Source organism: Pristiophorus japonicus, chromosome 4 (genome assembly GCF_044704955.1).
Source record: "Pristiophorus japonicus isolate sPriJap1 chromosome 4, sPriJap1.hap1, whole genome shotgun sequence".
In the NCBI taxonomy this organism is placed as follows: domain Eukaryota; kingdom Metazoa; phylum Chordata; class Chondrichthyes; family Pristiophoridae; genus Pristiophorus; species Pristiophorus japonicus.
The window spans coordinates 66,623,752-66,639,945 of record NC_091980.1 but is presented as its reverse complement, the minus strand read 5'-3'; the positions used below and the strand labels follow the sequence as shown (position 1 = coordinate 66,639,945).

Genomic DNA, 16,194 nt, shown 5'->3' with positions numbered 1-16,194 from the left:
GGAGGCAAGGTCATTGATGAAGCAGCTGAAGATGGTTGGACCAAGGACACTGCCCCGAGGAACTCCTGCAGCGATGTCCTGGGACTGTGATGATTGACCTCCAACAATCACAACCATCTTTCTTTTGTGCTAAGTATAACTCTAGTCAGTGGAGAGTTTCCCCCCTGATTCCTGTTGACTTGAGTTTTACTAGGGCTCCTCGATGCCACACTCAATCAAATGCTGCGTTGATGTCAAGGGCAGTCACTCTTGTCACACATCTGGAATTCAGCTCTTCTGTCTATGTTTGGACCAAGGCTGTAATGAGGTCTGGAGCTGTTCATTGCATGGTGCTTACATAGAAATTACAGCACAGAAGGAGGCCATCTGGCACTTCAGGAGTAGTTAAGTTGGAGGTAACTGGTTGAGGGTTTCGGCAGCAGAGGGCTGAAGCAGAGCCACAGACGGGCAATGTTATAGAAGTGGAAGTAGCTGGTGTTTGTGTTGGGAGAGGATATGGGATTGGAAGCTCAGCTTGGGGTCAAATAAGACACCGAGGTTGTGAATAGTCTAGTTGGCCTTCATTGCGAGAGGGATGGAGTACAAAAGCAGGGAGGTCCTGCTGCAACTGTACAGGGTATTGGTGAGGCCGCACCTGGAGTACTGCGTGCAGTTTTGGTCACCTTACTTAAGGAAGGATATACTAGCCTTGGAGGGGGTACAGAGACGATTCACTAGGCTGATTCCGGAGATGAGGGGGTTACCTTATGATAGATTGAGTAGACTGGGTCTTTACTCGTTGGAGTTCAGAAGGATGAGGGGTGATCTTATAGAAACATTTAAAATAATGAAAGGGATAGACAGGATAGAGGCAGAGAGGTTGTTTCCACTGGTCGGGGAGACTAGAACTTGGGGGCACAGCCTCAAAATAAGGGGGAGCCAATTTAAAACTGAGTTGAGAAGGAATTTCTTCTCCCAGAGGGTTGTGAATCTGTGGAATTCTCTGCCCAAGGAAGCAGTTGAGGCTAGCTCATTGAATGTATTCAAATCACAGATAGATAGATTTTTAACCAATAAGGGAATTAAGGGTTATGGGGAGCAGGTGGGTAAGTGGAGCTGAGTCCACGGCCAGATCAGCCATGATCTTTTTGAATGGCGGAGCAGGTTCGAGGGGCTAGATGGCCTACTCCTGTTCCTAATTCTTATGTTCTTATGTTCAACCTGTGACAGTAGCTGGGTGGGGGGGATACAGTCAATGGCATGTATATGTAGTTTGAGACTGGGATTGAAGACGGTGGCATCCCTCTTCCCAATGTTTAACTAAAATACATTGTAGCCTATTCAGGATGGGATGTCGGACAAGAAGTCTGCCAACACAGGCAGTGGAGGGGTTGAGAGGTGTGATGGCCATGTAGAGCTGGGCCTCCTCAGCATACATGTGGCAGCTGAACCTATGTCTTTGGATGATGTCGCCAAGGCGCAGTATGTAGATGAGGAAGAGGAGGGGATGAAGGAGAGATCCTTGGGTTTCTACAGGTAACCGTGTGGGGGTGAAAAGGAAAACCAAGGCTGGAAATGTTCTGGCTGTGCTTGGATAGATAAGAGTGAAATCCAGTGAGGATGGTCCCACTGAGCTGGAGAACAGAACACAAGGGTGTTGGAGGAGGATGCTGTGTTCAGGGATGTTGGATAGAGAAGAGAGGTTGGAGATGGAACAGTTAAGCGTTTGTTTTGTTAGGGGAGGAAATAATGGGCTCAATTTTGGCCCAGCCCGTTTTTCGGTGCACTTACCGGAGATGTGCCACTTTTCTCCGTTCAGAAGTGAGGTGAAAAATTTCCTTCCCACTTTGGCCGCTGTCCGGTCTCCTCCCTGTGATCGCGCAGCGTGACCAGTCGAGCCGGGGGTGGAGTCAGCGTCCTGCGCCGGGACGTCTGCACATGCGTGGTGGAGTGTCCGCGCATGTGCAGTAGCTCCTCACCCCCAGCCTCTCCGTGTCTTGCTGCAGCCGCTGTGTGGGACCCGATCCCGGCCAAATGTTGTGAGTAGGGATATGGAGTGGCAATTGCACGGACTGCTTAGTTCCATTTGATTTGAAACTTTAATCACTTTAATCTTAGAAATCACACCAGGAGGCCACTCGGCCAGTGCTAGGGGTGGGTGGGCAGGAGAACATAAGAACATAAGAAATAGGAACAGGAGTAGGCCATACGGCCCTTCGAACCTGCTCAGTCATTCAATAAGATCATGGCTGATCTGATCATGAACTCAGCTCCACTTCCCCGACCGCTCCCCATAACCCTATTCCCCTATCTATCTATTTCTGTCTTAAATGTATTCAATTTCCCAGCTTCCACAGCTCTCTGAGGCAGCGAATTCCACAGATTTACAACCCACTGAGAAAAGAAATTCCTCCTCCATTTCGGTTTTAAATGGGCGACCCCTTATTCTAAGGTCATTCCCTCGAGTTCTAGTCTCCCCCCATTAGTGGAAACATCCTCTCTGCATCCACCTTGTCAAGCCCCCTCATAATCTTATACGTTTCGGTAAGATCACCTCTCATTCTTCTGAATTCCAATGAGTAGAGGCCCAACCTACTCAACCTTTCCTCAAATTTCAACCCCCTCATCCCCGGAATCAACGTAGTGAACCTTCTCTGAACTGCCTCTAAAACAAGTGTATCCTTTCGTAAATATGGAAACCAAAATTGCGTGCAGTATTCCAGGTGTGGCCTCACCAATACCTTGTATAACTGTAGCAAAACTTCCCTGCTTTTATACTCCATCCCTTTTGCAATAAAGGCCAAGATACCATTGGCCTTCCTGATCACTTGCTGTAACTGCATACTATCCTTTTGTGTTTCATGCACAAGTACCCCCAGGTCCCGCTGTACTGCGGCACTTTGCAATCTTTCTCCATTTAAATAATAACTTTCTTTTTGATTTTTTTTCTGGCAAAGTGCATGACCTCACACTTTCCAACATTATACTCCATCTGCCAAATTTTTGCCCACTCACTTAGCCTGTTTATGTCCTTTTGCAGATTTTTTGTGCCTTCCTCACACATTGCTTTTCCTCCCATCTTTGTATCGTCAGCAAACTTGGCTACGTTACACTCAGTCCCTTCTTCAAAGTCGTTAATGTAGATTGTAAATAGTTGGGGTCCCAGCACTGATCCTTGCGGCACCCCCACTAGAGAATGAACCATTTATCCCGACTCTCTGTTCTCTGTTAGTTAGCCAATCCTCTATCCATGCTAATATATCACCCCCAACCCCGTGACCTTTTATCCCGTGTGGTAACCTTTTATGTGGCACCTTGTCAAATGCCTTCTGGAAGTCCAAATATACCACATCCACTGGTTCCCCTTTATCCATCCTGTTCATTACATCCTCAAAGAACTGCAAATTTGTCAAACATGACTTCCCCTTCATAAGTCCATGCTGACTCTGCCTGACTGAATTTTGCTTATCCAAATGTCCTGCTACTGCTTCTTTAACAATGGACTCCAACATTTTCCCAACCACAGATGTTAGGCTAACTGGTCTATAGTTTCCTGCTTTTTGTCTGTCTCCTTTTTTAAATAGGGGCGTTACATTTGTATTTTTCCAATCTGCTGGGACCTCCCCAGAATCCAGGGAATTTTGGTAAATTACAACCAATGCATCCACAATCTCTGCCGCTACTTCTCAAGACCCTAGGATGCAAGCCATCAGGTCCAGGGCATTTATCTGCCTTTAGTCCCATTATTGTACTGAGTACCACCTCCTTAGTGATTGTGATTGTGTTAAGTTCCTCCCCCGCTATAGCCCCTTGGCTATCCACTATTGGAATATTGTTAGTGTCCTCTACTGTGAAGACTGATACAAAATAGAAATGATAGTGCTCCTGCCTGGATGATTTCTATTAGTTCCCCTGCCCGCCCGCTCCTAGACCTGGCCGAGTGGCCTCTTGCACTGGCCAGCCCGCTGCTTTCCCGTGCCAAGTTTTAAGATGAAGGTAGGACTTACTTCAATGTTTTATTTGTTATTGAATGCTTATTTCTTTTTGTTTCCAAGGTTTAGTGCTTTGTAAGTCTTGGTGCTTTAGGTGCAGGTCCTCTCTGCTTCCCTTCCCGCCTCTATCCCAGGCCGAATGGCCTTCGATCTACCTAACACTCCAAGGATTTTCTGAAGTGGCCACATGCGCTGGCCTCAGTAGATTTGGAGTAACTATTAGCTGGCCAAAGTTGCCTAAATGGGCAGAACTGGCATAGGTGTCTGGTAACGCCCCTTTTTGAGAGAAAAAAAACGAACCGAAAAAAATCACTTACACTAGTGCAAATGGATCGTGGAAAATGGGAATTTTTAAGTTACGCCAGAAAATACAAGTTACTCCAAAAAAAAACCCGGAGCAACTCCTGGCTAAACTTGAGCCCAATGAAAGCAGTTTTGAAAGGGAGGGGAGGACTCGCATGCTCACACACACACTCACCAATTGAAGCCTCAGGCCTGAAACAGCAGCAACTCCTATGCACAGGAAAATTATTTCAGATATTTCTGACATTAAATGTACAATTTTGAGGTAGTTTAATATTTTTCTTTTGCAATTGTGCAGTTTATGTTTGTGCTGTTACCTGTATATGCTGACCTGAGTTAAGGAAAATGTCAGCTGCAAGTATTGATTATAAGAACTATTTTGGCAATTTAATTGGTTCCTTATTGTGGTAATTGGAAAAAAAAATGAGTTCTTTTGAATGGTTTAGAGAATGAAACTGGGTTTGGGTGTTCTCAAATTTTGTATTGACTTGATATGAAACAGTTAACAAAATGTGATTATTTAAGTCAGATGATTTTTTTGCCCTATGGATGCAAGACGTTTAATTATAGTGATCAGATTGTATTGAATAGAGGGGTCAGAATGATGTTTGGAGTATGGGGTTTTTAATGAACATGGCCCAAATTGTAACACTATTAAATAATACTACATAATTTATATTTCGAGTTAATAAGAATAAAGGAAACTCTTCAAACTTATGGTTTGATTTGATAAGAAATTTGTCCGTTGAGTGTCTCTTATTGTTAAGTATTATAAAATGAGATTTAATTGTTTGTAATGATTTGTATTTCCACCATTTAAAAACAGAAAATGCTGAAAATACTCAGCAGGTCAGGCAACATCAGTGGAGAGAGAAAGAGAGTTAACATTTCAGGTCGATGACCCTTCTTCAGAACTGGAAAAAGTTAGAGATGTAACAGGTTTTTAAGCAAGTGTAGGGACAGGGAAAGTGGGGTGGCGGGGGGGGGGGGGGAGCGGGTGTTCCTTGAGCTTGCGTTGAGCTTCATTGGAACAGTGTAGGAGGACGAGGACAGAGAGATCAGAGTGGGAGTGGAGCGGAGAATTAAAGTGACAAGCGACTGGAAGTTTGGCGTCACGCTTACGGACTGAGCGGAGAATTAAAGTGACAGGCGACCGGATCCGGTCGTCTGTCACTTTAATTCTCCGCTCCACTCCCACTCTGATCTCGGCCTCTTACACTGTTCCAAAGGGGCTCAAAGCAGGCTTGAGGAACAGCACCTCATCTTTGGTTTAGGCACTTTAGGCACTTTACAGCCTTCAGGACTCAACAGCGAGTTCAACAATTTCAAACGATAAACTCTGCCCCTATGTTTTTTCCTGTTTTTTTTTCCTCTTTCCCACGGCAACTGTTGATGATTCTGCCATTTACACCCTATCTAGACTCATCTTTTGTTTCTTAACCATCCCGTTACCATCCCTTTTGCCTTGCACCATCATCCCTTTTGTCTCTTAGGGCTAGACTTTCCTATGAGCCCCTCAACGCCCGATTGCCTACCCAGAAAACCCGCTAATGTTTGGTGAGTAACACTGGCGAGAATTTATTTTGTTTTAATTAGTTTAAACATAAATCACCCAGCGAGAAAATGGGCGTTGCATTTTTATTGTCGGGGGTTTTCTCGGCGGTTAAGGGGAAACGAAGTAAAATGGGCGGTTCTTACCGGAATGGACGGTAAGTATTTAAAATTTAGTCCGAGGCTGCGATTGGGCCTAGGGAAGCAGGGAAAAAACTTAAAAACATTTTTTTACACCGTTTACAACTTACTGCCGTTTTAAAATTAAAAAAAAAGCCTTTAACTTGCCTTTCTTTGCAGAATGCTCACCTACTGCCCTGTTTAAGCAGCTTTTACAGGGCGATTCCCTCGGCGATTTGGACGTTGGCGGTTGAGGCCAAACTTATGCCCTGGCGATTTTTCACGTCATTGCATGTCGGCAGTTTGGTCCCGGCGGGCGTGTTCAGATGTGGGCGATACCATTAAAAAAAACTAAGGGGGAAACTTTTGTCGGGCGGAAAAACAGCTTTATCGCCGAAAATGATAGGAAAATCTAGCCCTTAATCTCTTCTGCCTTTCACCTTATCACAGACATTCCCTTTTGTTCTTTCCTCCCCTCCCCACTTTCCCTGCCCCAACACCTGCTTAAAAACCTGTTACATCTCTAACTTTTTCCAGTTCTGACGGAGGGTCATCAACCTGAAATGTTAGCTCTGTTTCTCTCTCCACATATGTTGCCTTATTTCCAGTGTTTTTATTTCAGATTCCAGCATCCGCAGTATTTTACATTTGTATTTACACCATGGTGGGATTAAAGCACGACTAACCTCTTGTGGTCTCTACAGTTAAATATAATATTTGTGTTGTGTATTTGACTTCATGTTAATCTCATGGAGTTGAAACCAGACAAGAGCTGCATAACCCACAATAACTAGAGTTTGAGTCTAATTTGTTTTTCTTTAGGTATTGTTACCCGCAGCCAGTCTGTTGCAGCTAATGGATGTAAGAACTGCTTGTTGTGATTTTCTACAATCCCAGTTGCATCCAACCAACTGTCTAGGAATTCGGGCATTTGCAGACGTTCACACGTGCACAGATCTTCTGAATGAAGCCAACGCATATGCAGGTAGGCAGTGTTTACTCTGGCTTTTGTTAAACTACAAACCAAAGCACAGGACAATGCAAAAGTATTCTCAACCCAGCATTTTGAAATTGTAACCTAGCTTTGACCCAGTGACATAGCTTTGTTACTGTGGTAATGAGAGATCTCGATGCTATGTGCTTTGACTTGGACTTGGCGTGCCAGCTAAGAGTGCAATCAATCGCCCCATTGAAACACCCGTGAACTCGTCCTTTTTTTGACGTGGAAGCAAGTCATCCTATGATGATGACAATCGCCCCTCCCTGGCCATTGTCTCAGATTGAGTTTCAGACTCCATATCCTCTCCATCAATGCCTTAAATTTTAACTTCTTATCCCCTTGTTTAAATCCCTTCATAGCTTTGCCCCTCCCTACCTCCGAAATCTTTCAGTACTATACCCCACCTCCCAAAACTCTTGTGTTCTTCTAACTCTAGCATCTTGTGCAGATAATCCTCCCTTTGCCCCATCATTGGTTGTGCCTACAGGTGCCTAGGCACAGGTCCCACATTCTGGAATTCCCTACCTAAACCTTTCTGCTTCTCCACCGTCCTCTTCCATAAAATCTTTGACCAAGCTTTTGCTTACTCCTCCTAATATCTTTGGCATCCTTTTTTTGATTAGGCTCTGTGAATCGCCTTACATTAAAGACATTATATAAATACAAGTTGTTGTTGTAATAATAGAGGCATAACTATCATTGTTCAAGAGGTTTACAAAGAAGCATTTCATTTTCTGAAAAATACTTGAAGTTGCTTTGTGAAGGTGTATGAGCTGGAAAATTATTTACTTGAACCAATACTGGGATAGTTCTATGGAAAGGGTGAAAGGAAAATTGACTTCAACGCAACTTGGTTAGAAAGGGAAAATCAAACAATGTTCCTGCTCCTGATTGAATTTAAACTACAAGGCATGACCTCCAAAGTACCTCCGCATACAATAACCCTTTTATTACAAGTCTCTCTCTTATTGCATGCCTTTGTTTCTACAACGCTAGTGTATTGTGGCTTGTAATGACCTGTAAAGCTTTGTATCCTCTCACTATAGTGTATACACTGTTTTATTCACCAGTTTCTATTGTATGTCCCAACAAAAATGGATTATGTGTTCTACAAATATTCCTCCTTTCTTTATGCTGAATAGGTTTGAACAAGTTTCACTGAAAAGGTGATTTAATTGTGGATAAATTATTCAAGTCGTGTGACTTGTCACACCAAGATGAATTTCTATTTGTTTAGTAATTAGGAAGCAATTTTTTTGAATCCAACTGGTCTGCTGCAAATTCGATAGCACTATAGGTCGATGTTAATGGTACTGGGTTTTCTGTAATACATGATTTACAAGCATTACATGATGCAATTATCATTCTTTGGGTTTTGTTGAAAAATCTAAATTTAAACTCAATGTGCCACTGCACTCCCAAAGCCTAGCTTTTATTTACCCATAATCTTTTATGATCAATTTATAAAGTTGCTCATTTTTTTTAAACTGACTTACAAATATTGTGCTGACAATCTAAAGAACAGTGTATTTTGTCCTTGCTGGAAGAGAGCCACTATCTGTTTTGGACAGGTCTGGGTTCAAAGCTAAAGTTGAAAGAAATTTAGGTATTAATAGACCTAACCCATTCAATCACTGCAGAGCACCAATCAATGAAGCAAGTAAAATACTTAGTATTATTAAGTTCTGACGAAAGGTCACGGACCTGAAAGTTTAACTCTGTTTCTCTCTCCACAGATGCTGCCTGACCTGCTGAATATTTCCAGCATTTTCTGTTTTTATTTTAGCATTATTAAGTAATGCTTAAACTGCAGCATTCTGGTTAGGCCAGCCTATTTCCAGTTCAGCCAGAGACAGTGGGCGCAGGGGGGGATGGGGCCAAACATACTTGCTTTGGTCTTCCCATTGTTTAACTGGAGAAGATTGTTGTTCATCCAAGACTGGATGGCAGACAAGCAGTATGACAACACAGAAGCAGTGGAGGGGTCAAGAGAGTTGGAGGAGAGGAGTTGATATCAGCGTACATGTGGAAGCTGATCCCACGACTGGAGATGTAGTCCGTATGTAATTGAAGAAGAGAGGGCCAATGATCGATCCTTGGGGAATTCTGGAGGTAATGGTGCAGTGGTTTGAAGAGAAGCCATTGCTGGAGATGCTCTGCCTATGATTCGATAGCTTAGAGTGGAAGCAAGCAAAGTCAATCCCACTGAATTGGCATCTTCTGCTCTCCAACAATACAGTCCTTTATCACCCTAGTCCAATTATCCCCCACCTTTTAAACCCACCATCCCGATGATGCACTTGATCTTGACTCCTCGTGTGAAGATCGATTAGTTAAATAACTTGCATCTGAGTGCTGATCATGTCAGCTTTTTCCATTATAAGTTCCTGTATCCGCATTTATGCGAACTTTCTATGTAAACTTGTTGCTGTAATTACTCTCTTCCCCCATTGGAGGGACTGCAGACCAACACTGGTGGAAGGGTGTACCCCCTGTAACAACAGTGTGGTAAATCTACTGGGCAATTGCCATTATAAATATGGACATAAGAATTTATTTTGAAAATATGAAGACAGAATTATGACTTTAAAATGGAAACCAAATAATGTCTGTGTGCTCTTGTCCATTTATTGTCCCACTTCCCATGAAGACTACATTTTGCTCTACTTTTTCTCAAACCATGTCTTCAACAGCAGATCAATTGAGTACTTTTTCTGTGCTTGGTGACTGGCTTAGAAATTCATTACACCAGGTCTCCACTCTCTCTTACTCCAGGATTTCTGGGCTTCTCTGAGGGTAGAGGGCAGCATGTCTGCACCTGCAATAGGAACAGGCTTCCATGATCATGAGATAGGAGGAGGTGATTTTCCTCCTCTATGCCAGAAGCATGCTATTTTGAGGGACGCCCAGATGAACTGGGATTGGCGGTAAGGGTACGGAGGGTGTGGCAGGGGCCGAACTGAATTGCTTTGGTTGGATGATCGGTGAGGATCAGACAAAAAAGACCACTGATCCAAAGTGACGGGGATTAGCCCTGAAGGACCTCTGGTTGCTGTTTTTAGACAGTAGTGAGAAGGCCCCAATACCAGTGTCCTTCCTGTTGCTGCAGCCCTCTCGGCAGTTGACTGCTCTTCCTTCCAGGTGCTAGACTTTGCCAGAGCGCAGGCATGTTTTGGGAAAGCATAACCTGAGCCCAGAAATAAAAGTGGATTCAGGTTAATGCAGCTGTGGCCCTCTAATGTGGAACATCTAGGCCAGAAATGAACCCAAAGCAAATAGATCTTATTGCCATGCATTTGCCCATTCACCTAACCTATCCAAGTCACTCTGCAGCCTCATAGCATCCTCCTCGCAGCTCACACTGCCACCCAACTTAGTGTCATCCGCAAATTTGGAGATACTACATTTAATCCCCTCGTCTAAATCATTAATGTACAATGTAAACAGCTGGGGCCCCAGCACAGAACCTTGCGGTACCCCACTAGTCACTGCCTGCCATTCTGAAAAGTACCCATTTACTCCTACTCTTTGCTTCCTGTCTGACAACCAGTTCTCAATCCACGTCAGCTCACTACCCCCAATCCCATTTGCTTTAATTTTGCACATTAATCTCTTGTGTGGGACCTTGTCGAAAGCCTTCTGAAAGTCCAAATACACCACATCAACTGGTTCTCCCTTGTCCACTCTACTGGAAACATCCTCAAAAAATTCCAGAAGATTTGTCAAGCATGATTTCCCTTTCATAAATCCATGCTGACTTGGATCTATCATGTCACCTCTTTCCAAATGCGCAGCTATGTCATCCTTAATAATTGATTCCATCATTTTACCCACTACCGATGTCAGGCTGACCGGTCTATAATTCCCTGTTTTCTCTCCCTCCTTTTTTAAAAAGTGGGGTTACATTGGCTACCCTCCACTCCATAGGAACTGATCCAGAGTCTATGGAATGTTGGAAAATGTCAATGCATCCGCTATTTCCAAGGCCATCTCCTTAAGTACTCTGGGATGCAGACTATCAGGCCCTGGGAAATTAAATGTTTTATTTATTAATGCTTTTTGCAGGGGAGAGAATGTATCAGGTGATGTCATGAGCATAGAAATATGATCTTTCCAAATCTGAGTGTATTCCGGCTTTCACTCAGATTCCATAAGTATGTTCTTCAGGGACGCTGTCTATGTAACTTGTAAGATGAGGCGTTAAGTAAGCTATGGTTAGCCCCATGACTGGAGGATTTTTTTAACTACATGTTGCAGTAGGATCTGTTTAAAGGCTTTTACTATGTTCATGATTTAGTCAATGTTTTTCTAATTCTTCTAATGATTAAAGCTCAATTACCCTTTCATCATGTTATTCCAGTGAAAGTACTCCTATGTATGATTTATATTTTAAGGGGAAACTGCATGATCCTTTAACCATTAGGATGTGGGTTTGAATGCAGCCCGGACTGATGGGCTAAATGACTTTTCTTTGTATTGGTTATAAATGTCCTAATTAAAATGAGCTTCGGGCAGCCTACACTCAATTTTGAGTGGTAAGAGCTTGAAGTACAAAACTGCAGTATTGTTACTAAATTAGCAATTTCATCCCGATTGATGATATGGGAAATTGAATATCACAGTGTAGCATAAGAGTACTTTTCTCAGGGTTGATGGAGTGTAAAGACAGCTTTTCTTTGCATCCCGTTATGCTAGATCTGGTGCTGTCACTGCATAGAGAGGGTGAGAATATGTGGACATTGTCTTCTATTTTGGCTCATTCGGTGGCTTTCGATAATTTTGGTCAAAGAGGTGGGTTTTAAAGGACGAGAGGGTGTTGGCGAGGGTTGGCGGGCTAGAGGGTGGGGATTCTAAAGAGTTGGACAGAGGTATTGAAGGTCTGGCCACAAATGGTGGAGCAAAGGGGTGAGATGGGGAGAAGGGGGAATGCACCAAAGGCTGGAGGACCAGCGAGTTCAGGGTAGGTTGTAGGGCTGGTGATAGGAAGGGGAAAAGGCATGGAGGGTTTTAAACAAGAGGATAATTTTAAATTTGAGGCATTGAGGGATCGGGAGCCAATGTAAATCGACGAGGATAAGTGTGATGGTTAAGTGGGAGTTGGTGTAGGATTGGATGCTGGCAGCAGAGTTTTGGATGAGTTGAAATTTATGGAACGTTTGGGATGGGAGGCCAGCTAGGAGAGCATTGGCAGAATAAAAGGAAAGACCTACATCTATACAACGCCTTTCACGATCTCAGGATGTCTCCAAGCACTTTACGCCAGTGAAGTACTTTTTAAGTGTAGTCTCTGTTATAATGTAGGATCGAGTCTGGAGTTGACAAAGGCAAGGTTTCAGTGGCAGATGGACTGAGATTGGTTGGAGGTAGTTGTTACAGAGGTGAAACTCGGGGTTTTTTTCTGATGGAGAGGATATTGAAATATCAGCTCGAGATTGAACAGGATGCCGAAATTACCAACAGTCTGGTTCAGTCTGAATCGATGACCATGAGGGGATGGAGTTTGTAATGGGGCTAAAGGCAATGGCTTGTGACTTCCCAGTGTTTAGCTGGATTAATGGTTCATCCAAGATTGGATGTTGGACAAGGAGCCTGACAACACACTGACATTGAAGGGGTCTTTGTTTAAAAAGGGAGAAAGGGATAGACAGAGTAATTACAGGCCAGTCAGCCTAACCTCAGTGGTGGGAAAATTATTGGGAAAAATTCTGAGGGACAGGATAAATCTTCATTTAGAAAGTTATATAGAATCAGATTAATCAAGGACAGTCATCATGGATTTGTTTAGGGAAGGTTGTGTCTCACTAACTTGATTGAATTTTTTGAGGAGGTAACAAGGAGGGTCGATGAGGGTAGTGCATTTGATGTAGTATGTATGGATTTTAGCAAGACTTTTGATAAGATCCCACATGGCAAACTGGTAATGAAAGTAAAAGCTCATGGGATCCAAGGTGAAGTGGCAAGTTGGATCCAAAATTGTCTGAGGCAGGAAGCAAAGGGTAATGGTTGATGGGTGTTTTTGTGACTGGAGGGCTGTTTCCAGTGGGGTTCCGCAGGGCTCAGTACTAGGCCTTTGCTTTTTATGGTATATATCAATGATTCAGACTTGAACGTAGAGGGTATGATTAAGAAGATTGCAGATGATACTAAAATCTGCTGTGTGGTTGATGATGAAGAAGAAAACTGTAGACTGCAGGAAGATATTAATGAACTGGCCAGGTGGGCAGAACAGTGGCAAATGGAATTCAATCCGGAGAAGTGTGAGGTAATGCATTTGGAGAGGGCTAACAAGGCAAAGGAATACGCATTAAATGGAAAGACATTGAGAAGTGTAGAGGAACAAAGGGACCTTGGAGTGTATGTCCACAGATCCCTGAAGATAGCAGGCCATGTAGATAAGGTGGTTGAGAAGGCATATGGAATACTTGCCTTTATTAGCTGAGGCATAGAGTACAAGAGCATAAGTTATGCTGGAACTGTATAAAACACTAGTTAGGCCACAGCTAGAGTACTGTGTGCAGTTCTGGTCACCACATTACAGGAAAGATGTGATTGCACTAGAGAGGATACAGAGGAGATTTACGAGGATGTTGCCTGGACTGGAGAATTTTAGCTATAAGGAAAGAATGGAGAGGCTAGGTTTGTTTTCTTTGGAACAGAGGAGGCTGAGGGGAGACCTTATTGAGTGTATAAAATTATGAAGGGCCTCGATAGAGTGAATAGGAAGGGCCTATTTCCCTTAGCAGAGGGGTCTTCAACCAGGCGACATAGATTTAAAGTAATTGGGGGGAGGCTTAGAGGGGATTTGAGGGGAAATTTCTTCACCCAGAGGGCGATGGGGGTGGGGTTCTGGAACTCACTGTCTGAAAAGGTGGTCGAGGCAGAAACCACCGCATTTTAAAAGTACTTGAATATGCACTTGCAGTGCCGTAACCTACAGGGCTACGGACCAAGAGCTGGAAAGTGGGAGTAGGCTGGATAGCTCTTTGTCGGCTGACGCGGACACGATGGGCTGAAATGGCCTCCTTCCCGTGCTGTAAATTTCTGATTCTAGATGTAGGAGAGTTAGAGCTGGGTGCCATCAGCGTATATGTGGGGGTTGACTCCATAACTTTGGATGATGTCGCCAAGAATAGCATGTAGATGAGGAAGAGGAGATTGGTCAAGGAGCAATTCTGGAGATGTTAGAGGTCGAATCGAACCAAATGGAACCAAGTGAAGGCAGTTCCAATGAATAGTAGGATTATACAGGATTACATAGAATATGCAGCACAGAAACAGGCCATTCGGCCCAACCAGTCCATGCTGGCAATTATTCTCAACTCGAGCCTCTTTCCTCATGTAACTCAAACAGGATAACCCATTCTCCCTCACATGCTTATCTAGCCTCCCCTTAAATGCATCTGTACTATTTGCCTCAACTACTCGCGATGGTAGCGAGATCCACATTCTCTCAACCCTCTGGGTAAAGTGTCCACCGTGGCTCAGTGGGTAGCACACTCGTCTCTGATTCAGAAGGTTGTGGATTCAAGTCCCACTGCTGGGACTTGAGCGCATAAATCTAGACTGACACTCCAGTGCACTGCTGCGGGAGTGCTGCACTGTTGGAGTCTTTTGGATGAGACATTAAACCCTCTTAGGTGGATGTAAAAAAATCCCTTTGTTCCTCTGCCCCACCCAGACTCTCGCCCTCCAAGTAATAAGTGACATCCCTATTCTTCCTACCAAAATGTAATACCTGTACACATTTATCTGTGGTGAAATTCATTTGCCAATTATATACTCATTCTGAAAGTTTATTAATGTCCTCCTGTAATTTGTTGCATTCCTCCTCAATACTGACTATCTCTTCCACCCCCACCCCCCAATTTGGTGTTATCCCCAAATTTAGAAATTGTGTTTTTGATTCAACAGTCTAAATTGTTAATATAAATTGTGAACAGTGGTCCTAGCACTGATCCTTGTGAAACATCACCACCCACCTTCTGCCAATGTGAATAGCTACCCTTCACCCATACTTTCTGCTTTCTGTCTTGAAGTCAGCTAGCTATCTAATCTGCTGCTTGTCCCCTGACTCTGCATTCTCTGACCTTATTCAGTAGGTTATCATGTGGTAGCTTATTGAAGGCCTTTTGAAAGTATAGATAAATTACATATACAGCATTCTCCTTATCTACTCACTTTGTTACCTCTTCACAAAATTCAGTGAGGTTGGTCAAACAAGACTTTCCCTTTTGAAATTCATGCTGACTATTCATTATTATATTTTTGGCTTCTAGATGTTCTATTTTTTCCTTTTAGTAGGGATTCCATTATTATTCCTACCACCGATGTTAAGCTGACTGGTCTATAGTTCCCTGGACATGTTCTATCTCCCTTAAATAGAGGTATTATGTTAGGTATCTGCCAGTCGTCTGGCACTACACATTTTATTAACGAATTATTAAATAATTGAAGTAATGCCTCTGCTATCTCTTCCCTAGATTCTTTTAAAATGCATGGATGTAATCTGTCCGGACCAGGGTTTTTTTTTCCTGAGTTTAATTAGTTTATTTAATATATATCCCCTTTTTATTTTAAATGCATTTATTTAATTAGTTATCCAATGTCATGCCCTCCTGTTCTATCTCCCCGGTAAATACTGAAGCAAAGTAATTAATATTTCTGCCAACTCTCTATCGTTACCGCAGGGATCAGTGCTGGGACCCCAACTATTTACAATCTATATTAACGACTTGAAAAAAGGGACTGAGTGTAATGTAGCCAAGTTTGCTGACGATACAAAGATGGGAGGAAAAGCAATGTGTGAGGAGGACACGAAAAATCTGCAAAAGGACATAGACAGTCTAAGTGAGTGTGCAAAAATTTGGCAGATGAAGTATTATGTCAGAAAGTGTGAGGTCGTGCACTTTGGCAGAAAAAAAATCAAAGAGCAAGTTATTATTTAAATGGAGAAAGATTGCAAAGTGCCACAGTACAGCGGGACCTGGGGGTACTTGTGCATGAAACACAAAAGGATAGTATGCAGGTACAGCAAGTGATCAGGAAGGCCAATGGTATCTTGGCCTTTATTGCAAAGGGGATGGAGTATAAAAGCAGGGAAGTCTTGCTACAGCTATATAAGGCATTGGTGAGGCCACACCTGGAATACTGCGTGCAGTTTTGGTTTCCATATTTACGAAAGGATATACTTGCTTTGGAGGCAGTTCAGAGAACTGAAGCAGTTCACTAGGTTGATTCCGGGGATGAGGG

General features: G+C 43.2%; 1 protein-coding gene across 5 annotated transcripts in view; it reads left to right on the top strand.

Moving 5' to 3' along the window:
- LOC139262934 (kelch-like protein 3) overlaps positions 1 to 16,194 on the top strand; it is a 164,235-nt gene that overhangs the window by 68,210 nt on the left and 79,831 nt on the right. For all 5 annotated transcript variants that reach the window (XM_070878256.1, XM_070878253.1, XM_070878257.1 and 2 more), the window contains exon 5: positions 6,768 to 6,930. In XM_070878256.1, the coding sequence (XP_070734357.1) occupies positions 6,768 to 6,930 (163 nt within the window). The remainder of the gene's footprint in view (positions 1 to 6,767; positions 6,931 to 16,194) is intronic.